This window comes from Engystomops pustulosus, chromosome 1 (assembly GCF_040894005.1).
Source record: "Engystomops pustulosus chromosome 1, aEngPut4.maternal, whole genome shotgun sequence".
In the NCBI taxonomy this organism is placed as follows: Eukaryota; Metazoa; Chordata; class Amphibia; order Anura; family Leptodactylidae; genus Engystomops; species Engystomops pustulosus.
Window position 1 is genome coordinate 62,938,805 of NC_092411.1, and position 26,305 is coordinate 62,965,109.

Sequence of the window (26,305 nt, forward strand, 5' to 3'; positions counted from 1 at the left end):
GGGTTCAATTCTCATCCAGGTCAACATATGCAAAGAGTTTGTATGTTCTCTCCATGTTTGCGTGGGTTTCCTCCGGGTCCTCTGGTTTCCTTCCACAATCCAAAACATACTGGTAGGTTGATTAGATTGTGAGCCCTGTTGGGACAGGGACCAATTTGGCAAGCTCTGTGCGGCGCTGTGTAATCTGTGTGCGCTATATAGATAAAGGAATTATTATTATTATTATTTATTTTTTACTCCTTTAAGTAAGACAATGGAATACTGCCAGACACATGTCCTATGTGAACACACCCAGAAACTGTCAGTACTAACGCATCCACATAAGTAATGTGTAAAAGCAAGCCCTAGAATTGTGCCCTCTACAACGTAACTTGATATCAAATCTAATGCCAAAAGCAGAGCTGCCGCTTTAACGCAGTGTAATGAAATAGCAAAGTCATTCTCTCAATGAAGCAGTAATGGAAGCTGTCTGTACAAAATCTTTTCCACCGTTTCTGGATTACAAGACCGAGAAATACGTCCTTACTAAAAATAGGAAGATTGGTGTATTTCATCGTTTGCTTCAGCTTGGTGTCCTGATCTATGTAATTGGGTGAGTATAATATATTTATGCAATAAAGAATATGGGTGTAGAGTGGAAAGTATGGAAATAACATGATGAATTTAATAATGTTTTCCTAGGTATGTATCTTAGTTATTTTACCCGATTCTCTAGTAAAAGGCAAGTTTGCATCTTAAATAGTTGTTATTATTATTTTACATGTATTGACTATAGAGAGCGCATCTATAGTAGATCAAAATAATCCATAACTAGTGTAGAAAGCTGCAGGGAAGGAAAATTCCTAGAACATTCCCAACAATCCCATAGTATGACGAAGAAGTAGGATCTCCATGATATCTAGAATGAGCATTGTATATTAGTAAGGGGTTTCCCATTATATAAATATACATTAATCCCTTTATTCATGGTGACTGCCCTTATATGATCTATGAGTAAAATGCCTAACCAGCACTTTATTCACGTCATAGGGTGCAGCAGATAGCTGTGCTGGAAATCCTATAAAAGTAAGTAGAGTGTGGTTTGTACATGCACACAAGCACTCTGTTCACATGGGGATCTGTAGGCCTCCTTCGCGTTATCTGTGTGGAACCCAATGATCTTACTCTCAGAGCCAGAGCAGGGTTCATTGCATTTATTTCTTTTGCTCTTCCCCATGCTCTAGCCTTGGGATTTTTTTGATAAACAAGAAAACACATTATGTTTCCCTCACATCCCCATGAAATCAACTTTTTATAGTTATATTACCTGCCATCAGAGGATGCCTCCATGGACTTCCCCATCCCCCATAGAGATATTCTGTGATTACATGTGATCAGATGCATACATGGTGTAGATATGTCAAATTTTAAGGGGAAAAGGACCTTAGATGACATCACCCTGGGCACATGACATGAATGGAACATGGCACCATGTAAAAATCTTTACACAATATTTCCTATAAGCAAACAGAGCTTTATATGTCTATAGATGAATATTGGCAGATGGTCCCTAAATACTAGTTTTATACAGCAGCATATCCTAGCACTGAGACCAGTCAATCAGGAACAAGAACTAAGGGCAGTGCCAGAGATTTGAAGACACAGAGCTTTCAGTCAAAATAAGTGGGTGTGGTTTACTTGCAGCCTAGGAGAAACATAGGCTACATTCACACGTACCTATGGGGGACGTATATATACGGCTGCCGTATATAGGCTGTATATAAGTCCCCTGTACACTGTAATGGCTTCACGACACCGTAGGGGAGCGGTACGGTGATAGGACATGTCCTATCTTTCAACGTAATATGGCGCGGGGCCCTATGTTACTCAAAGGAGAAAGGCGGGGGTGAGCGCACCCTCCCCCTCTCCCAGGCGCCAATGTATCCCTGCCGTACTACGGTACGGCGGACATACATCGTGTGAATGTAGCCTTATATCCAGGATAAAAGAGTCAAGTATACTAATTTGCATATCAGAAAAAACAGCTGCAATTAAGGTACACTGCCTGACGGCTAATTTTATGTTGAATCATTTTACTGACAAAAGACAAAAGAAATAAACAGTAAACAATGAACAATAAAACCGTATATAGCAACAGGAAGACATAATGTAGCACATCATAATATGTCGTACATGGAGTGAAACATGTTCCCATAGGATTTCACATAACCCACTCAAGGAACCCCAAATTTAAGACAATTTTAAGGCAGTCGGTAAGGACCACGGGGCTGCTAGGGAGCTAAGTTATACAAAAACAATCTAATGCGCCAAAAATCGTGTTTCTCAAAAGTGCCATCCTGGTATGACGTGACATAAGAGGAACCCAGTACTTTTCCCAGTGCAAGGGATAGGGTCTCACATAATTAGCCATAAGTAGCCATGTGAAACCAAACAGCACACCTAGTACCTGTTCCTGAGCTGACAGATAATTTTAGGTGATATATGAAGTGTAAGCAGGCATTGTTGGTTACGGGAGGTAAAGTTCTGGTGGCAGGTTTTATTTAAATGTCTGTTCTATTCCTGCTCTAAGGATTTATGTCAGGAGTGAGCAACATTTATTGGTCCAAGGCATATATTGTCATACTGTTCAACTTTCAGGTACTGCATCACAATCCAGCACCCTAGATGCACCAACATCCACAGTATAGTACAAAATGCCACTCTAGAAGTTATAAATAATAATAGTGGAGACCCTGTAGCCAATATTAATCGCACTGGCAAATCCAGAGAAGACATCGATGAAGTATTAGACAACAATAATATCGTAAACCCCCAGAGTAGACAAACAATACTGGAGATCCCAAAGCAGACTAACAATACTGGAGAAACTAGAGCACCAAACTACTAATAATGGAGAACCCCAGAGCAGACATATACAGGCAGTCCCCGGGTTACATACAAGATAAGGTCTTTAGGTTTGTTCTTAAGTTGAATTTGTATGTAAGTCGGAACTGTATATTTTATCATTGTAACCCCAGCCAGAACTTTTTTGGTCTCTGTGACAACTGGATTTAAAAAATGTTGGGTTGTCATAAGAACCAGGATTAACAATAAAGCTTCATTACAGACGCCTGTGATAACTGTTATAGCTGTTTATTGTAGCCTAGGACTAAAGCACAATAAATTACCAATATCCAGTGGTCCGTTTGTAACTAGGGGTCGTATGTAAGTCGAGTGTTCTTAAGTAGGGGACCGCCTGTACTGGAAACCCCAAAGCATATAACAATACTGAAGACCCAGAAATTACTTTTACGGGAGACTCATAGAGCATAAAACTACTAACACTAAAAATTCTCCCTTTTTCTGGCATGACAAAGAGTGGCAATTTTTGGCACTTGCCATGGTCAAGTATCTCATTAAATTCTTTTTTTTTGTTATCTTGCATCATGGTCACCTCTTTTGTAAAAGTGATTCAGATTCATTATAACTTGTGGCTCAAAACAGCCACAAGTTATAATTAAATTCTATACCAGTCTTTCAAATTCCACTACTTAGGTCACTTCAAAATGTAAGAATAACATGGTGGGGTGAAGGCCAAGTGTGAGCAAGCTCTCTATGGCCTTGCATGTTTAGAAGATCATCGGAAAAATAGATATACATAACCATAGTCTACAACAGCTCATAGCACAGTGATTATAACATTAGTGATATACTGTGCATTGACATGCATTGGCAGGCTGTTTCCACATTTAGACCAAATTGTAAAAGGAAAAAAAGGATAGGATATTAATAGGATATTACAAAACTTTTTGACACTTTGATAAACAGAAATGTCACAATTATTATTTCAATGTAAATGTACCTTGCCTGGTGTTTAATAAGTGGTTTATTGACAGATGGGTGTTTATAGTAAAAAAGGGATATCAAGAAAGTGACAAAGATCCACACATTTCTGTAATAACGAAAATGAAGGGAGCATCCATAACCAAAAATTTTAAGGATCTTCAAGAAAGATTATGGGACGTAGCAGACTTTGTGAAACCTGCTCAGGTGAGTTCACTTCTTATAACGTACCATATCTGGTGTGGGAAAGAAAGTATATATGGTGGTGACATCAAAGTGATTTATGATGGTTGGAGTTGTATTCCTAATTCACATCATTATTCGTGTAAGACACTAATTGCAACCTATATCATTCAGTTTAGTGTAGCTGTGGCCAATGACCATCTTAAGGCCTCTTCCTTTCTTCCCCACTAGACTAACTTTTGATTGGTTTTTTTTCTCTAGCCCTAAAGGGGATGGAAAAAGAATAATAAAATATTACTAGGGGTTTGTTATAAGGCTCCAAATATAATGGAGGCAGCAGAGGAAATGCTGATAAGTGAAATGGATGCAGCTTCAAAGCATGGTGAAGTACTTATCATGGGGGACTTCAATTACCCAGATATTGACTGGGGGGCAGTAACCTGCAGGTCCTTCAAAAGTAGCAGGTTCTTGTCAACAACAAAAGACAATTACCTGTCGCAACTAGTCCTGGAGCCAACAAGAAGGAGGGCACTGCTGGACCTTATCCTTACCAACAGACCTGATAGGGTATCAAAACTACAGGTTGGGGGGAACCTGGGGAATAGTGATCATAATATCATTGATTTTGTATTATGCTTCACTAAGAGCGTTGGTGAAGGGGCAACCAGCACTCTAAACTTCAGCAGGGCAATTTTTCAGCAACTAAGGGAAGACCTTAAAGGCATAGACTGGGATAATGTTCTCATAGACAAAAGCCCCCCCCCCCCCCCAAAATGGGACTTTTTCTCATATATTCTGAAAAAGTCCTGTGAGAAACACATACCTTATGGGAAAAAGCATAAAATGTACAAGAAAAAGCCTATGTGGCTAACTAGTCTTGTAAGGAAAGCAATAAGCGAGAAAGATAAGGCATTTAAGGTGCTAAAATGTGAAGGTAGCGATGCGGCATTACAGGATTATAGAGAGAAAAATAAATCATGTAAAAAGCAGATAAAGGCCGCAAAAATAGAGACTGAGAGAAATATTGCCAGGGAGAGAAAAAATAACCCCAAATTATTTTTCAAGTATATAACTGATAAGAAACTAAAAACAGAGAGTGTGGGTCCCCTTAGAAATAACATGGGGGTTATGGTGGAAGGAGATGAGGACAGGGCCAATCTACTGAATGTCGCCTTCTCAACTGTCTTTACCCAGGAAAATCCCCTGGTGGAAGACACAATGAGGAATAATGTAAATTCTTTTTGGAATGTCAACAGTTTAACCCAGGAAGAGGTATGGCGCCGCCTCGCAAACCACTAAGATAGATAAATCACCGGGGCCAGATGGCATACACCCCCGAGTTCTGCATGAATTATGTACGGCGATAGACCGTTATTTTTAATATTTGAAGATTCACTGAGGACTGGTTATGTTCCACAGGACTGGCGTATAGCAAATGTGGTACCAATATACAAAAAAGGATCAAATTGCGATCCTGGAAACTACAGACCCGTGAGTCTAACTGCTGTGGTGGGGAAAATATTTGAGGGGCTTGTTAGAGATGCTATCCGTGAGTATCTCACTGTGCACAACCTTATAACCCAGCGTCAGCATGGGTTTATGAGAGATCGGTCCTGTCAGACTAATCTGATTGGTTTCTACGAGGAGGTAAGTTCAAGACTGGATCTGGGGGACGCTGTGGATGTTGTATATCTGGACTTTTCAAAGGCATTTGACACCGTGCTACATAAAAGGTTGGTATATAAAATGAGACTGCTGGGAATAGGAGAAAATCTGTGTATTTGGCTTAGTGATAGAAAACAGAGGGTGGTCATTAATGGCACATTCTCAGATTGGGCTGATGTTACCAGTGGAGTGCCACAGGGGTCAGTATTGGGGACACTTCTTTTTAATATTTTTATTAATGACCTTGTTGTGGGTTTATACAGTCAAGTTTCAATATTTGCAGATGATACTAAGCTGTGTAAAGTAATAAATACTGAGGTCAATAGTTTAGCATTACAGAGGGATTTGTGGAAGCTTAAGGGGTGGGCAGAGAAATGGCTGATGAGGTTTAATGTAGATAAATGTAAAGTTATGCACTTGGGCCATGGAAACAAAAAGTATAATTATGTTCTAAACGGTCAATTACTTAGTAAAACTGGAGCTGAAAAGGACGTGGGGGTATTGGTGGATGGTAAACTTAATTTTAGTGACCAGAGCCAGGCGGCTGCTGCTAAAGCAAATAAAATAATGGGATGTATCAAGAGAGGACTAGATTCTCATGATAAAGACATAGTTTTGCCCTTATACAAATCCCTGGTCAGACCACACTTGGAATATTGTGTACAGTTTTGGGCACCAGTGTATAAAAAGGATATAGTAGAGCTGGAACGGGTGCAGAGGAGAGCAACCAGGATTATTAGGGGAATGGAGGGATTAGACAGATTACAAAATTTGGGATTATTCAGTTTAGAAAAAAGACGTCTGAGGGGAGACCTCATTACAATGTACAAATACCTGAACGGACAGTACAAGGATCTCTCCAAAGATCTTTTTATACCTAGGCCTGTGACCAGGACAAGGGGGCATCCTCTACGCCTAGAGGAGAGGCGATTTTACAATCAACATAGACAAAGGTTCTTTACTGTAAGAGCAGTGAGACTATGGAACTCTCTGCCGCAGGAGGTTGTTATGGCGGACTCTATGTACATGTTCAAGAGAGGCCTGGATGCCTTTCTGGAGACAAAAAATATCACAGGTTATGGGGATAAAACATTTATTTAATTCTTAAAGGTTGGACTTGATGGACTTGCGTCTTTTTCCAGGCTTATATACTATGATACTATGATACTATGAGTATCTATACAGTATTTCCCTCCTGACCCCCCCCATCACTTAGACCAGACACTGTGACTATGGTAATCTTCTTATATTTGGTATCTACGGCCTCTTTCCTTCTAAAATCAACTTTGAAAATTATGATAATGAGCCAGAGGCTTGGCTCTACCCTAGCCCCTTGGTGATCTGACTTTACAGACTGCTACATTGTCTCACTCTTTCCCCTACTTCCTCAGCACAGCAGGGGGAAGTCGAATACACAGTTTCTGTGTCAGTTGCATTTCCCAACTTGACCATTGTTTGGCTGAACTTAATCTATTGCACCATGTGATGGGGTGGTTTTTGACACATTGGGGCACATTTACTAAGGGTCCGCGGAGCGCATTTTCATCGGGTTTCCTGAATTTTTCCTTTTTGCGCCACATTTACCTAGGGTTTTTGGCGCACGCGATCAGATTTTTCTCGACAAAAATCGGAGGCCATCGGATAATCGGACACATTCGGACAACGTGCGGGATTCAACATCTCAAATTGTGTCGCAAGACTCACATACACCAGGAAGAAGAAGGTGAACTCCGGCAGACCTCAGCAGGGAAGCGACACATGCAGGATCTCAGGCACACGATCTTGGTGAATCACGCCGAACTTCATCTTCGTCGGACCGTCTGGATCGGGGATCGTGACAGGACTGGGTAATTAAATTTGCCCCAATGTCCTTCAGGGGAATAGACTTCTGAATTTCCCTTATAGATTTTGAGAAGTGCATCTATCTCATGTACCTCCAGCCTGAAGATGTTTTTGTTCACATTACTATAAACCAGTGGTTCTCAACCTGTGGGTCGGGACCCCAGCGGGGGTCGAACGACCAAAACCGGGGGTCGCCTAAAGCCATCGGAGCCGAAATTTTACTGTGTTTTTACTGCGAGTTGCATGGTTTGGGGTCACCACAGCATGAGGAACTGTATTGCGGGGTCACAGCATTAGAAAGGTTGAGAACCACTGCTATAAACTTATGACTAGGAAAGTGTTTGATCGTACAAGCATTTTACAATCATAATGGATGATCAAATATAATGTATTTGTTGAACTTTGTATTACAGGGAGAAAATGTTCTGTTTTTGGTTACTAATTTCATCTCAACACCAGGACAAATATTAGGATTGTGTCCAGAGGTAAGAAGTACAGAGATCCCATATACTGTTGTGTTATTTGATCTCTGCATTCAAACTGCTACCGAGCCCCACCTTCTGCTGTATAAGGTGCCTAATACTGCTCTTATTCAAAGGAGAGGGGAGGAGCTTTACTATGACATCTCACACAGGAGTGCTCCAAGTCCAGGCACAATCCTGGAATGTAAATGTATTGTTTACAGTACTGCCGCTACTAACAAGACATTGGGGGTCATTTACTATGGGCCCGATTCGCGTTTTCCCAACGTTATACCCGAATATTTCTGATTTGCGTCGATTTTCCCTGTATTGCCCCGGGTTTTTGCCGCACGCGATCGGATTGTGGCGCATCGGCGCCGGCATGCACGCGACGGAAATCGGGGGGCGTGGCCGAACGAAAACCCGACGGATTCGGAAAAACCGCCGCATTTAAAAAACCGAAAGTGTTGCGGAGCTTGCACTTACCTTCATCCAGGATAGGCCGGTGTATTTGAGTGCGTTCTGATGCTCTTCAGCGCAGCAGCGCCACCTGGTGGACGTTGGAGGAACTACCTTAATGAATCCTGGCCAGACCCGAATCCACCACAGAGAACGCGCCGCTGGATCGCGAACGGACCAGGTGAGTAAATCTGCCCCATTATATTAACTTAACACTCTTAGTATCAAAACTGCTGCTAGAAGTGTTAAAGTGTTGGCCACTTATATTAATCATTAATAGGATAATTATAAGGCCATAATAGGGTCACCCATATCATACTTACCCTGTTAAAGTTTACTGCAACCCAGAAGTCACATGACCTCCAGCAGCAGAACTTGGGACATTCTGTCTCGTCATATCCTGCTGGCCTCCGGTGGATGGTAGGGTCTGTGTTGCCATTACTGTCTGCAGACGCCTCCATCATAACCGTTGATATGGGAATGGTAACTATGGAAGGGGTGAGGAGAAAGTAACACTAAATTCACAAGAAGTAACAAGTCCTGCTACCCTGCCGGATCTTCAGGTCATTCTGCTGAAGAGAAAGCCTCCTGAGCGTTTCCAGACGCCTCCGAGTGTTTCCAGATGCCTCCGTGTTTCTGTGTTCCTGCGGTGTTCCCCTTGTGTTCCTGTGTTCCTGTGGTGGTCCCGTGTTCCTGTGGCGGTCCTGTAATCTTCTGGCGGTCCTGTAATCCTGTAGCGGTCCGGTAATCCTGTGGCGGTTCGGTATTCCTGTGGCGGTCCGGTTATCCTGTGGCGGTCCGGGTTATCCTGTGGTGGTCCGGTTATCTTTTAGTCTTCCGAGTTCCTGCCAGCCGTCCTTCCAAGTTCCTGCCAGTCGTCCTTCCGAGGTCCTGCCAGCCGTCCTTCCAGGGTCCTGCCTTCCCGAGGTCCTGCCTTCCCGAGGTCCTGCCATCCTGAGGTCCTGCCTTCCCGAGGTCCTGCCTTCCGAGGTCCTGCCTTCCCATGGTCCTGCCTTCCCATGTCCCTACCTTGGCTGCCGCTGCGGGCCTAGTCGCACCTGTGGAGCGACCTGGTGGCTCCTTGCCACAGCAAGACCATCCCGCTTTGCGGCGGGCTCTGGCGAAGACCAGGAGTCCGCTTAGAGACTCTTCTCCCGGGTTGCAGCTAGCATCGTTATCCCCGCGGTGGTCCAGGGAGTCCACAGACTTTAGCCCCAGAGACTCTTCCCGCACCCCAGTGCGTGACACTCCCTTTGCCTCCCATTGGGACCCCACGGGAATCGCAAGTTGTTGAAGACAGCCCATGGCTACTCTGTGGCACCCATAGGCTACCTGTAGTATTAGGGTATGTTTGAGGTATGGTCAAACAGATGCCTGCCATCAGCTAATAGAACAGGTCTAAAAAAAAGGTAAACAAAAACCAAACATACAATAATCGCCCACCCCTTTAAATAGGTGTAGAGATAAGGGGTTAATCTATTTTTTTTTTACTTATTTGCCATTTTAGAGTCCAACAATTTTAGATGGAAGATGTACTGAAGACTTAAACTGCACTGAAGGAGAACCAGTGATTAGTGGAAATGGTAAAATAATTTGTTATTCCTCTAAATTCTTTAGTTTATGTAACACTACATGGTGGTATACATTTTTATTCACCTTATGATATATATTTACGTACCAAGAATGTAAAATGGTAAAAGAATGAAAAACGTATGCAGACTTATTTTACTAGCCCCACGTCACTCCAGTGATGTTCTATCACTAGTTTCTTCAGGTATTTTCGGCGGTGATGTTTTGACACAGCGGGCACATTTACTTTTCTGCTGGAGTTCACCGAAAGTGCATTGTCCAACGATAATGCACTGTGCTGCAATTCACTAAGATCGTGCGCCTGATATTCTGCATGTTGGTTAGTGGTGCATGTAAGTGCTAGGGCTTGCGACTCAATTTGAAAGTTAAATCCCACGCTCAGTCCGAATCATTCAGAATGTCCTATGGCACGCCCCCTAAATTGTGTCGCGTGGAAGCCAGCGCAGCTGTGCCAAAAATGGATCATGTGTGCCAAAATCCCGACGCAGACACTTCTTAAATACCTCTGCAAGCCGTGTAATCCCCGAAAAAAGGTGCACAGTCCGGAAAGTGCTCACAGAAAGTGAGCAGCGTGACGCTTAGTAAATGAGTCCCATCTAAATTCTGCTGCACTGATATGACAATACCACTGGGGTCCCTGATGTGTCCATTGATTGACTACAAGTGTTACATGTTGTGTTGAAGCATCCTCTCTGTGACATGTGGGGAAACGCTGGAGCTGCAGGGGATAGGTAAGGTGACTCGAGATGGGGATTTCATAACTGCTTTCATATATTAATAATAACCACTACACCCATTTTCTCATTACTTTTCAATATTTGTATCATCAACTAACACAATGAAATAAGGATTCTTTGAACAATATTTATATAGTTGGGTCTATCAAGCTATAAGACACCCAATATAATAACTTAAATTAAAGAGAAAAGACGGATGTCTATGAAAATTTTTTTCAATGCAAATAACAATTTTATTTAATTACAGAAGACAAATGTATTTTTAAAAACATTTAAAAAGCACAATTCTGTGCTGCACAAGACTGTTTCTTGCCCCTTCTATCCCCAAGCTGGAGGATCTAGACGTTGAGGTAAATTGTGACTGTCTATAGACTATATGCTTGATGCTCACCTTGGTCTTTCATTTCTACTTATGTCCATTTTAACTTTAGCCTCAATGACCTAGATCTCCATTTACCTACTATATCTTTTGCAGATTTATCTACCATTTGTGATAGTGGGGCATGTGCAGCACAGAATTGTGCTTTTTAAATGTTTTTAAAAATACATTTGTCTTCTGTAATTAAATAAAATTGTTATTTGCATTGAAAAAAATTTTCATAGACATCCGTCTTTTCTCGTTAATTTAAATGAAATAAGGATTGTGATACATAGTTATCAGTGGACAAGTTGAGACCTTAGAACTATAGGGCACATGTAGTTATTCTTTAGTGGGTACTTCTTTACTTTATGTAATCTTCATTATAAAAATAACAAAATTATTAAGTGCAAGCGATGCCGAAAATGACCAGTGTAAAAGGTACTTGTCTGTCTTTTTTATTGCAGGTATAAAAACAGGGAAGTGCAACACTACTCAGTTTACATGTGAGATATACGGCTGGTGTCCTGTTGAGAATCCAGGCCTAATACCGTAATTAATGATACTATCATTCATTAATAAAATAAGTGCATGCTGCAAATCACGCAAGTGAAAAAATAGACATTTCAGACCCATGGAAAGCAATGGGTCAGTATGATATCTGCAAAAAAACGGTTGCATACTGATGTTAAAAAAACGCATCACTGAGCACCTGGAAGTAACTCTAAAGCCGTGGTAGGAAATCAGTAAAGGATCAATACATTGAATGTGACAAGTTTTCCTGCTTTTAAAGGCAATTTACCTCCAGTATCTAGCATTGTAAATTAAACACACTTACATACAGGGGTGCACCCTCTTTGACCAGATCTTCTCTTCTTTTAGCTCCTTATGCCCTAGTTTTTATGAAAAAAAGGCATTAAAATTGTGAAAATTAACCTGAGAGGCTCTGGGTTCAATTAACATCTATGGGGCCTGAAACACTGCAAGTTCATTTGCATAAGAAGCTAAAAACAGAATGGCTCCTGCCAGAGGAGACAGACACCAACATGTACGTTTGCTTGGTTTACCATTCTTGACCCTGCTGGTAGATTTCTTTTAAATATTGGTGACCTATCCTATAGATAGATCTGTGGGGGTTTGATGTGAGATGCCTCTAGTAACATGGCTCCTTAGAGAATGGAGTTATTCTTCTGTCTCTATTTTGATTTTGTGTTGATTCTGGCTTAGGAGGATTCAGGTGATTGGTTGGGGTCTTAAAGGAAATCAACTAGCCAAAAAACCAAAAAATCCCTATAAATACTCACCTCCTCTCCTCTTCATCTTGGTCTTGACACAGCGAGATCACCTAAAAAAAGAAAGCTATAATTAGCAGCACAGAGTGCGGGGAAAAGATGTCCGGTGCTCCGGGCTTCTAATTATGCACACCCTCCCAACCACTCCCGTGTCTTGATTAGATTAGCCTCTTGACCTTAAGGGGAGGGTAATACTATTGATGATAATGTGGGTTCTGGGGATGAAATCCCAAAACTGCATAATCCTATTTTGCAAATTAGAACATATTTAAAGAAGTATTTCATTTGCTTTCAATAGAGTAAAACAATATTCCCATGCGTGACTGCTGTTCTATTCCAATAACCGTTCTCCAATGGCTTGTGTGTTCATGTGTTTTATACTGGTCTAATATGTTGGATCTTCACTAAAACAGTTTTCAGCACCTAGCTAGTAGGTGACTGCAGTAGATCTACCAGTTCATCCTGTGAATCGCCCAGTTACTTGAGACATTTGTGTGACAAATGTCGCAAAAAGAGATCTGAAAAAAAATCCATCTTACACAAACAAAAAGTGAGATTGATAAATTTCCAAAGTAGCAGATGGCAAAAAACAGCCCAAACAATAAGACAAGATAAATGACCCCCAATAACTGTTTTCCGAAACACAGAATTTTATGTGTATTTTTTTTTCTCTTTAGTGAAAAACCATTACTTGAAGCTGAAAACTTTACTCTCTTGATAAAAAATGACGTGTACTTTAGCAAATTTAATTTCTCACGGTGAGTGTATTTTTTTCCAGATTACATATATAATACTAAGGATTATATAATGCAATAATTTATCATCTGCCTGCTTAATTTTAACTAAAAGTTTAATATTTTTTTCTGGGAAAATGTCAGAACATTGCAGACCAAGTCTAAGAGTTAAGCTTTCCACATTATATTAAGTTCCAAGGTCTCTAAGCATTAAGTAGTACAGTTGCTATAGCAATGTCCCAGATTTAGAATGTAGTAATGCACCTCCTCGTATACAGGACAAGGATAGAAAGCACGGAGATTGTCCTTGTAGACAGCACACTCCATTTTTTATTTTTTACTTTATGTAAAGTATATTACTTAAGATTATCAGTATGTCGAGTTAAAATGACCTTTGACCTAAAAGATGACCCTTGTGTTTTTACATTTATGGCATTATTCATAATGGGCTAACACGATTGCTGCTATAAACAGATGCTGCCAGATAATGTGGTTTGGAAGACTCCAGATTCCTCTGGTGTCTGGTATCAGGAATATTAAAGGAAACCTGTAACCAGGGACCTCATTTTCACTATAGACAGGTTACAGGGGCCCATTATAGCCAGATTTCTGCCTTCTCTAAGCATATGCATTACAATATATTTATGTGTTATAACTAACCTTGCACCCTGACAGAATCCTCTGTGTATCCCCAGGGGTTGGGCTTTGGTTAGGATGCATTTTAAAAGACAACATGTGACTTGTCTGTGCTGCAAACTGATCAGCTCTTGGCCCCTATCTTTGTGCTCCTGTGCAGCTTCTCCCTCCTGCTCCTTCACAGAGGTCACAGCCTGGTGAGCTGACATCAGTGGGAGAGGGAGGAGCTGTACAGGAGCACAAAGGTGGGGACCAAGAGCTAAGTAGTAGCAGAACATGTCACATGTTGTTTTTTGAAATGCATCCAAACCAAAGCCCAACCCCTGAGACTACACTGAGGATTTTGTCAGGGTGCAAGGTACCGTAAGTTATAACACACAATTATATTATAATGCAAATGCTTAGAGAAAGCAGAAAGGCAGATCTGCACTGCATCTGTAAAGAGCTTCTGTAACCTGTCTTTGGTAAAAATGAAGTCCCTGGGGACAGGTTCCCTTTCTCACAGTGGTGGAGCCTTGTGTATGGGAAGTGTACATCTGTTTAGAGCATTAAATGAAATAGAGGAGTATGAAATAGAGGAGTATCTACAAGTTTTCAGGATTCTAAGAAGAAGGCAGCCCTTTATATTTTCATTATAGGACTAGGTATGCTTCAGATGTACCTCATAAAATCTAATATAAACTTCAATGTGATAATCTGAATCTTTATATCTCTAACTGTACTTTAATTGATTTCTGAAAGGTCAAATACAAATAAGACGTTGGAGCAAACATACCTTAGGAGCTGTACATATGATCCAGTCACCAGTCCATACTGTCCTGTCTTTAAAGTCAGTGAGATGATGAAACAAGCTGGGCACACCTTTACAGAGCTGTCGTTTCTGGTATGTGTCTTTATACATATATATCATGTTATATAACTATTCCACTACCTGGAGGGGACTGCAAATGGTGTGAACCCTGGGAAATAAAGCCATAAGCCTGTTTTTCTTTATGAAAGTCAGATATCCTTATAAACAACTATAAGGCTAGTATGGGTTTGATCTTTGCATCTGTGTGCAAGAGCCCTTTAGTTGTCAAATATCAACTTCCTCTCCATTATGTTACTTTCAAATAGAGACAACTAGGGACAACCGATTAGCTATGGGTTCATAGTAAGTCCAGGATCACACGCAAGGACTTTGTTCAATATCTTTCACAGTAAGATCACCTGAAATCTGGTGGAATCTGAACATACTTTTCTTGTCCAAAAAGCGAGTCACCTTATGCTGCCAATTTTTACATCCAATGAAGTACCAATGGGAACCGGCAGTAGGACATTGGCCACAGCAAAGTTTTTTTTTTTATCTCTAGGTATTTGTCCAACAAAAGCTTAATCGATGTTATCTTTATGCAGTATAAAATTGTGTAACTCAGTCACAGATAATATTATTAAATATTACGTGCATCAGAAAATAATAATAATAATACCTCTATTTGGTAACCAGCTTGTTGAGAATTTGAAGTCACCATGAATAGGCTTGAAGCGTAACTGTAAAGCTATAGTGATTTTTCCAAATTATTATATGTGATTCCCCCTTTGAATACAAATAGAATGACACCTACTTTGTGCTGCTAGTCCTTTCCTTTCCAACGTTATGCCATTTTCTGTTCTGAAAGTGACAAAAATCTTTCTCACCAGAGGTGAAGTGGGCGGAGACTAATGTCTTTCTGTCTATGCCTTCAGGCTGAGGTCAGTTAGCTTGCCCACAGATCCCATGAAGCCTTAGCATTAAATCCATTTAGTTTCCCACAAGTAAATCCACTGAACACTGCATAGTGCGCATACAGGATATATATGGTGACAGCCTGGCAGCTTCCATCACATGGAGGAGCAGGTATAAAGGTGGTCTATTTTTGACTTCTTAGTATGACAAGAACCATTGGCAGAGTGGAATTGGCAGCTGCAGCCTTTGATTGTATCTAATCACTTACAGGATTTTCAACCATCTTGCTACACTATTGTTCTTGGAACTTGATAATTGCTTGCCACCTCTCAAAATTACCGCTACAGTGAAGTAATGCCTAATGCTCATTATCAAGTTTAACTATAAGATTATCATACTATATTGCATTGGCCTTTTTTAACCCGTTCAGATCACATCCAGTTTAAAGCTTAAGACTCAGTCCCATTTTTTGTATTCTGACTTACTTTGATTTATATGGTTAGAACTTTTGAACACTTTTACTTATCAAAGCGATTTTGAGAACTAGAGATGAGCGAACACTAAAATGCTCGGGTACTCGTTATTCGAGACGAACTTTTCCCGATGCTCGAGTGCTCGTCTCGAATAACGAACCCCATTGAAGTCAATGGGAGACTCGAGCATTTTTCAAGGGGACCAAGGCTCTGCACAGGGAAGCTTGGCCAAACACCTGGGAACCTCAGAAAAGGATGGAAACACCACGGAAATGGACAGGAAACAGCAGGGGCAGCATGCATGGATGCCTCTGAGGCTGCATAATCGCACCATTATGCCAAAATTATGGGCAACAGCATGGCCATGACAGAGTGACAGAATGAAGCTAGATAGCATCTAAAACATCCAATAATTGACCCTGACACTATAGGGGACGGCATGCAGAGGCAGCGGCAGCAGGCTAGAGAGTGTCATGGCGACATACCCTAAATGGACTCAGGCTTCAAACCAATGGGTGGCAGAGAGGAACCAAAGGAGGTGAGCAAGAAGCGCTCAAATAATATCGGTACATGATAAAAGTTTGCCAGTATATTTTGTGGATTACACAGCAGGGTGGCGACAAAGTTAACATGGAAGCCATGAAAACAACCCAAAATTCTGCCTGACACAGCTCGTTTGATAAGGGGACGATGTATGGAGGCAGTGAACTAGTAGTAGATTAAAGGTGCTGCAGTTAAAACTATGTTAGTTGGATCTTGGCATGGAGCTGGCGCTCCGCTGCCAGGCGAGCTTTCGCCAATCCAAGCCCCTGTCTCTAGGCTACTCCCCAAACAGCACTTCTAAGAACCTTTTGTATAAGATCAAGTGTAGTAGCGTTCTTATAAGTTTAGGATATGCCGGGTGAGGGGAATGTAAACAGATGCGCAAGAAGCGCTGAAATAATATCCCTAAATGGTAAAAGTTTGCAAGTATATTTTGGGGATTACACAGCAGGGTGGCGACAAAGTTAACAACTTTGATGTGGAATGCCCTGTAATAGCTCTTGGGCGGTGTGCCTTTTATCGCCTAGGCTCAGCAGTTTCAGCACCGCCTGCTGTCGCTTAGCGACGGCACTGCTGCTGTGCCTAGAGCTACCGACTGATGGCGCCATGCCCACGGATGGTAATTCGGAGGAGGAGGAGGTGGAGGAGGGGTGGGAGGAGGTATAGTAGGCCTTTGAGACCTGGACCGAGGTAGGCCCCGCAATTCTCTGCGTCGGCAGTATATGACCAGCCCCAGGGTCAGACTCGGTCCCAGCCTGCACCAAGTTAAGTGTAGTAGCGTTCTCATAAGTTTGGGATATGGCGGGTGAGGGGAATGTAAACAGATGCGCAAGAAGCGCATGATGCGCATGGAGCTGGCGTTCCGCTGCCAGGCGAGCTTTCGCCAATCCAAGCCCCTGTCTCTAGGCTACTCCCCAAACAGCACTTCTAAGAACCTTTTGTATAAGATCAAGTGTAGTAGCGTTCTTATAAGTTTAGGATATGCCGGGTGAGGGGAATGTAAACAGATGCGCAAGAAGCGCTGAAATAATATCCCTAAATGGTAAAAGTTTGCCAGTATATTTTGTGGATAACACAGCAGGGTGGCGACAAAGTTAACAACTTTGATGTGGAATCCATGAAAACAACCCAAATTTCTGCCTGACACACCTCGTTTGATAAAGGGACGATGTATGGAGGCAGCTATATGGACGACTTTTGGAGGTAGCAATGGAGACAACGTGTGGAGGCTGCTATGGAGACAATTTAATTTGGATAGTGCCTGTATGTGGCAGTCCCAAACATTTTTCAAACCAGAGGAGCAGGTAGGTGGCCCTCCAGTAAAATGGGATAGATTGAGTGCCTGTATGTGGCAGTCCCAAAAATGTTTCAAACCAGAGGAGCAGGTAGGTGGCCCTCCAGTAAAATGGAATAGATTGAGTGCCTGTATGTGGCAGTCCCAAAAATTGTTCAAACCAGAGGAGCAGGTAGGTGGCCCTGCAGTAAAATGGAATAGATTGAGTGCCTGTATGTGGCAGTCCCAAAAATTGTTCAAACCAGAGGTGCAGGTAGGTGGCCCTGCAGTAAAATGGAATAGATTGAGTGCCTGTATGTGGCAGTCCCAAAAATGTTTCAAACCAGAGGAGCAGGTAGGTGGCCCTCCAGTAAAATGGGATAGATTGAGTGCCTGTATGTGGCAGTCCCAAAAATGTTTCAAACCAGAGGAGCAGGTAGGTGGCCCTCCAGTAAAATGGAATAGATTGAGTGCCTGTATGTGGCAGTCCCAAAAATTGTTCAAACCAGAGGAGCAGGTAGGTGGCCCTGCAGTAAAATGGAATAGATTGAGTGCCTGTATGTGGCACTCACAAAAATTGTTTCAAACAGAGGACCGGGTAGGTGGCCCTCCAGAAAAATTAAATGCATGAAGTACTATAGCAAGAGCCAGTGGGCCCTGTCAAAAAATAGCCAGTTTCCTCTGCTTTACTGTACAAAGAGGAGGAGAAGGAGGAAAATGAGGAGGAGGAGGAGGAGTGGATCAATTATTCAGGTTGAGCTTCCTTCACCTGGTGGAGATTGGAAATTCTGAGAAATCCAGCCTTTATTCATTTTAATAAGCGTCAGCCTGTCAGCGCTGTCAGTCGACAGGCGTGTACGCTTATCGGTGATGATGCCACCAGCTGCACTGAAAACCCGCTCGGACAAGACGCTAGCGGCAGGGCAGGCAAGAACCTCCAAGGCGTACAGCGCCAGTTCGTGCCACATGTCCAGCTTTGAAACCCAGTAGTTGTAGGGAGCTGTGTGATCATTTAGGACGATGGTATGGTCAGCTACGTACTCCCTCACCATCTTTCTGTAAAGATCAGCCCTACTCTGCCGAGACTGGGGACAGGTGACAGTGTCTTGCTGGGGTGACATAAAGCTGGCAAAAGCCTTGTAAAGCGTACCCTTGCCAGTGCTGGACAAGCTGCCTGCTCGCCTACTCTCCCTCGCTACTTGTCCCGCAGAACTACGCACTCTGCCGCTAGCGCTGTCAGAAGGGAAATACTGTTTCAGCTTGTGCACCAGGGCCTGCTGGTATTCATGCATTCTCACACTCCTTTCCTCTCCAGGGATGAGAGTGGGAAGATTTTGCTTGTACCGTGGGTCCAGGAGAGTGAACACCCAGTAATCGGTGCTGGAATAAATTCTTTGAACGCGAGGGTCACGGGATAGGCAGCCTAGCATGAAATCTGCCATATGCGCCAGAGTACCAACGCGTAAGAATTCACTCCCCTCACTGGCCTGACTGTCCATTTCCTCCTCCTCCAACTCCTCCAACTCCTCTTCTTCTGCCCATACACGCTGAACAGTGAAGGACTCAACAATGGTCCCCTCTTGTGTCTCGCCAACATTCTCCTCCTCTTCCTCCTCATCCTCCTCCACCTCCACCTCCTCCGATATGCGCTGAGAAACAGACCTCAGGGTGCTTTGGCTATCAACAAGGGAATATTCTTCCCCCGTCTCTTGTGACGAGCGCAAAGCTTCCGACTTCATGCTGACCAGAGAGTTTTTCAACAGGCCAAGCAGCGGGATGGTGAGGCTGATGATGGCGGCATCGCCACTGACCATCTGTGTTGACTCCTCAAAGTTACTCAGCACCTGACAGATATCAGACATCCACGTCCACTCCTCATTGTAGACTTGAGGAAGCTGACTGACCTGACTACCAGTTCTGGTGGAAGTTGACATCTGGCAGTCTACAATCGCTCTGCGCTGCTGGTAAACTCTGGATAACATGGTCAGTGTTGAATTCCACCTCGTGGGCACGTCGCACAACAGTCGGTGAGCGGGCAGTTGGAGGCGGCGCTGCGCTGCCCTGAGAGTGGCAGCATCTGGGCTGGACTTCCTGAAATGCGCACAGATGCGGCGCACCTTCGTGAGCAAATCAGACAGATTGGGGTATGTCTTGAGGAAACGCTGCACTATCAGATTTAACACATGGGCCAGGCATGGCACATGTGTCAGTCTGCCGAGTTGCAGAGCCGCCACCAGGTTACGGCCGTTGTCACACACAACCATTCCCGGCTTGAGGTTCAGCGGTGCCAGCCACAGATCAGTCTGCGCCGTGATGCCCTGTAATAGCTCTTGGGCGGTGTGCCTTTTGTCGCCTAGGCTCAGCAGTTTGAGCACCGCCTGCTGTCGCTTAGCGACGGCACTGCTGCTGTGCCTAGAGCTACCGACTGATGGCGCCGTGCCCACGGATGGTAGTTCGGAGGAGGAGGTGGAGGAGGGGTGGGAGGAGGAGGAGGCATAGTAGGCCTGAAACACCTGGACCGAGGTAGGCCCCGCAATCCTCGGCGTCGGCAGTATATGAGCAGCCCCAGGGTCAGACTCGGTCCCAGCCTCCACCAAGTTAACCCAATGTGCCGTCAGCGATATATAGTGGCCCTGCCCGGCAGCACTCGTCCACGTGTCCGTGGTCAGGTGGACCTTGTCAGAAACGGCGTTGGTCAGGGCACGGATGATGTTGTCTGACACGTGCTGGTGCAGGGCTGGGACGGCACATCGGGAAAAGTAGTGGCGGCTGGGGACCGAATACCGAGGGGCGGCCGCCGCCATGAGGTTGCGAAAGGCCTCGGTCTCTACTAGCCTATAGGGCAGCATCTCCAGGCTAAGCAATCTGGAGATGTGCACATTAAGGGCTTGGGCGTGCGGGTGGGTTGCACTATATTTGCGTTTCCGCTCCAGCGTCTGGGGTATGGAGAGCTGAACGCTGGTGGATGCTGTGGAGGATCGTGGAGGCGACGATGGGGTTTTTGTGGCAGGGTCCTGGGCAGGGGGCTGACTAGCAGCTGACACAGGGGAAGGAGCAGTGGTGTGCACGGCCGGAGGTGAACGGGCTTGTTGCCACTGAGTGGGGTGCTTAGCATTCATATGCCTGCGCATACTGGTGGTAGTTAAGCTAGTAGTGGTGGAACCCCTGCTGAGCCTGGTTTGGCAAATGTTGCACACCACAGTCCGTCGGTCATCCGGTGTTTCCTTAAAGAACCTCCACACTTCTGAAGATCTAGCCCTCGCCGCAAGAGCCCTCACCACGGGAGCTTCACTAGTTGACAGTGGCGCTGATGCACCAGCTCTGGCCCTGCCTCTCCGTCTGGCCCCACCACTGCCTCTTCCAACCTGTTCAGGTCGAGGACTCTCCTCCGTCTCAGAAGCACTGTGTTCACCCGGCCTCTCAACCCAGCTTGGGTCTGTCACCTCATCATCCTCCGATCCCTCAGTCTGCTCCCCCCTCGGACTTCCTGCCCTGACAACAACTTCCCCACTGTCTGACAACCGTGTCTCCTCATCGTCGGACACCTCTTTACACACTTCCACTACGTCAAGAAGGTCATCATCACCCACAGACTGTGACTGGTGGAAAACCTGGGCATCGGAAAATTGCTCAGCAGCAACCGGACAAGTGGTTTGTGACTGTGGGAAGGGTCCAGAAAACAGTTCCTCAGAGTATGCCGGTTCAAATGCCAAATTTTCCTGGGAGGGGGCAGACTGGGGGGGAGGAGGCTGAGGTGCAGGAGCTGGAGGAGTGGCGATTTCGGTGACATGGGTGGACTGCGTGGAAGACTGACTGGTGGTGGACAAATTGCTCGAAGCATTGTCAGCAATCCACGACATCACCTGTTCGCACTGTTCTGGCCTCAACAGTGCTCTACCACGAGTCCCAGTAACTTCAGACATGAACCTAGGGAGTGTAGCTCTGCGGCGTTCCCCTGCTCCCTCATCAGCAGGTGGTGTCTCACCCCGCCCAGGACCACGGCCTCTGACCCCTGCAGTAGTTGGACGCCCACGTCCCCGCCCTCGTCCTCTACCCCTAGCCCTCGGGTTAAACATTTTTAAAATGAGAGTTATAACTTTATTTTTTTTTTTACTTTTTTTTGGTTTTTTTTGTGTTTTTTTTTTTTTTTTTGTGTTTTTTTTTTTTTTTGAGTTTTTAAAACCAAACAATGCTATCCTATTGCTATGGCTATTTTCTAGCCAAGTATCAAAGGAAGCACAGTACTATGCCAGATGAGATGACACTGAGTTATTGCCTAATAGAAATCCAACCCCTACTGAATTTTGCCACTTCGGCCTTTGCTATGGATATGTGCGCCACTAAGCGCAGAACACAGCGGTCGCAAGTCCCACTACAAATTGCTCAGAATTGGCAAGTACATGCACTGCAGAAACTACAGCCACCAGCAGATCAACCAGAAATCAAATATATAGAACGCTACTGTAGGCTTCAAGATCAAGAAGCTGTTTGTATTCTCCTATGGCTATTTTCTAGCCAAGTATCAAAGGAAGCACAGTACTATGCCGGATGAGATGACACTGAGTTATTGCCTAATAGAAATCCAACCCCTACTGAATTTTGCCACTTCGGCCTTTGCTATGGATATGTGCGCCACTAAGCGCAGAACACAGCGGTCGCAAGTCTCACTACAAATTGCTCAGAATTGGCAAGTACATGCACTGCAGAAACTACAGCCACCAGCAGATCAACCAGAAATCAAATATATAGAACGCTACTGTAGGCTTCAAGATCAAGAAGCTGTTTGTATTCTCCTATGGCTATTTTCTAGCCAAGTATCAAAGGAAGCACAGTACTATGCCGGATGAGATGACACTGAGTTATTGCCTAATAGAAATCCAACCCCTACTGAATTTTGCCACTTCGGCCTTTGCTATGGATATGTGCGCCACTAAGCGCAGAACACAGCGGTCGCAAGTCCCACTACAAATTGCTCAGAATTGGCAAGTACATGCACTGCAGAAACTACAGCCACCAGCAGATCAACCAGAAATCAAATATATAGAACGCTACTGTAGGCTTCAAGATCAAGAAGCTGTTTGTATTCTCCTATGGCTATTTTCTAGCCAAGTATCAAAGGAAGCACAGTACTATGCCGGATGAGATGACACTGAGTTATTGCCTAATAGAAATCCAACCCCTACTGAATTTTGCCACTTCGGCCTTTGCTATGGATATGTGCGCCACTAAGCGCAGAACACAGCGGTCGCAAGTCCCACTACAAATTGCTCAGAATTGGCAAGTACATGCACTGCAGAAACTACAGCCACCAGCAGATCAACCAGAAATCAAATATATAGAACGCTACTGTAGGCTTCAAGAAGCTGTTTGTATTCTCCTATGGCTATTTTCTAGCCAAGTATCAAAGGAAGCACAGTACTATGCCAGATGAGATGACACTGAGTTATTGCCTAATAGAAATCCAACCCCTACTGAATTTTGCCACTTCGGCCTTTGCTATGGATATGTGCGCCACTAAGCGCAGAACACAGCGGTCGCAAGTCTCACTACAAATTGCTCAGAATTGGCAAGTACATGCACTGCAGAAACTACAGCCACCAGCAGATCAACCAGAAATCAAATATATAGAACGCTACTGTAGGCTTCAAGAAGCTGTTTGTATTCTCCTATGGCTATTTTCTAGCCAAGTATCAAAGGAAGCACAGTACTATGCCAGATGAGATGACACTGAGTTATTGCCTAATAGAAATCCAACCCCTACTTAATTTTGCCACTTCAGCCTTTGCTATGGATATGTGCGCCACTAAGCGCAGAACACAGCGGTCGCAAGTCTCACTACAAATTGCTCAGAATTGGCAAGTACATGCACTGCAGAAACTACAGCCACCAGCAGATCAACCAGAAATCAAATATATAGAACGCTACTGTAGGCTTCAAGAAGCTGTTTGTATTCTCCTATGGCTATTTTCTAGCCAAGTATCAAAGGAAGCACAGTACTATGCCAGATGAGATGACACTGAGTTATTGCCTAATAGAAATCCAACCCCTACTGAATTTTGCCACTTCGGCCTTTGCTATGGATATGTGCGCCACTAAGCGCAGAACACAGCGGTCGCAAGTCTCACTACAAATTGCTCAGAATTGGCAAGTACATGCACTGCAGAAACTACAGCCACCAGCAGATCAACCAGAAATCAAATATATAGAACGCTACTGTAGGCTTCAAGAAGCTGTTTGTATTCTCCTATGGCTATTTTCTAGCCAAGTATCAAAGGAAGCACAGTACTATGCCAGATGAGATGACACTGAGTTATTGCCTAATAGAAATCCAACCCCTACTTAATTTTGCCACTTCAGCCTTTGCTATGGATATGTGCGCCACTAAGCGCAGAACACAGCGGTCGCAAGTCTCACTACAAATTGCTCAGAATTGGCAAGTACATGCACTGCAGAAACTACAGCCACCAGCAGATCAACCAGAAATCAAATATATAGAACGCTACTGTAGGCTTCAAGAAGCTGTTTGTATTCTCCTATGGCTATTTTCTAGCCAAGTATCAAAGGAAGCACAGTACTATGCCAGATGAGATGACACTGAGTTATTGCCTAATAGAAATCCAACCCCTACTGAATTTTGCCACTTCGGCCTTTGCTATGGATATGTGCGCCACTAAGCGCAGAACACAGCGGTCGCAAGTCTCACTACAAATTGCTCAGAATTGGCAAGTACATGCACTGCAGAAACTACAGCCACCAGCAGATCAACCAGAAATCAAATATATAGAACGCTACTGTAGGCTTCAAGAAGCTGTTTGTATTCTCCTATGGCTATTTTCTAGCCAAGTATCAAAGGAAGCACAGTACTATGCCAGATGAGATGACACTGAGTTATTGCCTAATAGAAATCCAACCCCTACTTAATTTTGCCACTTCAGCCTTTGCTATGGATATGTGCGCCACTAAGCGCAGAACACAGCGGTCGCAAGTCTCACTACAAATTGCTCAGAATTGGCAAGTACATGCACTGCAGAAACTACAGCCACCAGCAGATCAACCAGAAATCAAATATATAGAACGCTACTGTAGGCTTCAAGAAGCTGTTTGTATTCTCCTATGGCTATTTTCTAGCCAAGTATCAAAGGAAGCACAGTACTATGCCAGATGAGATGACACTGAGTTATTGCCTAATAGAAATCCAACCCCTACTGAATTTTGCCACTTCGGCCTTTGCTATGGATATGTGCGCCACTAAGCGCAGAACACAGCGGTCGCAAGTCTCACTACAAATTGCTCAGAATTGGCAAGTACATGCACTGCAGAAACTACAGCCACCAGCAGATCAACCAGAAATCAAATATATAGAACGCTACTGTAGGCTTCAAGAAGCTGTTTGTATTCTCCTATGGCTATTTTCTAGCCAAGTATCAAAGGAAGCACAGTACTATGCCAGATGAGATGACACTGAGTTATTGCCTAATAGAAATCCAACCCCTACTGAATTTTGCCACTTCAGCCTTTGCTATGGATATGTGCGCCACTAAGCGCAGAACACAGCGGTCGCAAGTCTCACTACAAATTGCTCAGAATTGGCAAGTACATGCACTGCAGAAACTACAGCCACCAGCAGATCAACCAGAAATCAAATATATAGAACGCTACTGTAGGCTTCAAGAAGCTGTTTGTATTCTCCTATGGCTATTTTCTAGCCAAGTATCAAAGGAAGCACACTACTATGCCAGATGAGATGACACTGAGTTATTGCCTAATAGAAATCCAACCCCTACTGAATTTTCCCACTTCGGTCTTTGCTATGGATATGTGTGCCACTAAGAGCTAAACACAACGGTAGCAAGTCCCCCTGCTAATTCCTCACAAAATGGTAAAAGATGCAAATTAAAATAAAAAAAGTAGAACGTTATTGTAGCCCTAAGAAGGGCTGTTGGGTTCTTTGAGAATCACTCCTGCCTAACAGTAAGCTAATAGAACACCCTAACGCTTTCCCTGAGCAGCAGCAGCTCTCTCCCTAGCGGCATCCAGAGACAGAATGATCCGAGCAGCGCGGCCAGCGGCTAGTCTATCCCAGGGTCACCTGATCTGGCCAGCCAACCACTGCTATCGACGTGTAAGGGTACCACGTCATGCTGGGTGGAGTGCAGAGTCTCCTGGCTTGTGATTGGCTCTGTTTCTGGCCGCCAAAAAGCAAAACGGCGGGAGCTGCCATTTTCTCGAGCGGGCGAAGTATTCGTCCGAGTAACGAGCAGTTTCGAGTACCCTAATGCTCGACCGAGCATCAAGCTCGGACGAGCATGTTCGCTCATCTCTATTGAGAACGTTTTTTTTGTCACATGTTGTACTACATTTTAGTGGTAAATTTTGACTAAGTTTTATATTTATTTATACAAAAAATTCAAAAATGTTGATTTTCAGGCAGATAGTGTTAACACCTAAATTATTTGCTGAATATTTCCCATATGTCTGCTTTATGTTTTCATAATTTTTTAAATGTCTGGATAATATAATTTGATGTCACAC

General features: G+C 43.8%; 1 protein-coding gene across 2 annotated transcripts in view; it reads left to right on the forward strand.

The window, feature by feature from the left end:
• Positions 1-368: 368 nt before the first annotated feature.
• The window catches only part of P2RX6 (purinergic receptor P2X 6), a 29,679-nt gene continuing 3,742 nt past the window's right edge, over positions 369-26,305 (forward strand). Inside the window, exons 1-7 of one of the 2 annotated variants that reach the window (XM_072142126.1) lie at positions 373-592; positions 3,876-4,029; positions 7,926-7,997; positions 9,940-10,015; positions 11,585-11,669; positions 13,087-13,167; positions 14,521-14,662. In XM_072142126.1, the coding sequence (XP_071998227.1) occupies positions 459-592; positions 3,876-4,029; positions 7,926-7,997; positions 9,940-10,015; positions 11,585-11,669; positions 13,087-13,167; positions 14,521-14,662 (744 nt within the window). In that variant the 5' untranslated portion in view covers positions 373-458. Of the gene's footprint in view, positions 593-3,875; positions 4,030-7,925; positions 7,998-9,939; positions 10,016-11,584; positions 11,670-13,086; positions 13,168-14,520; positions 14,663-26,305 lie in introns of both variants that reach the window. The other variant, XM_072142135.1, reaches the window with a different exon arrangement.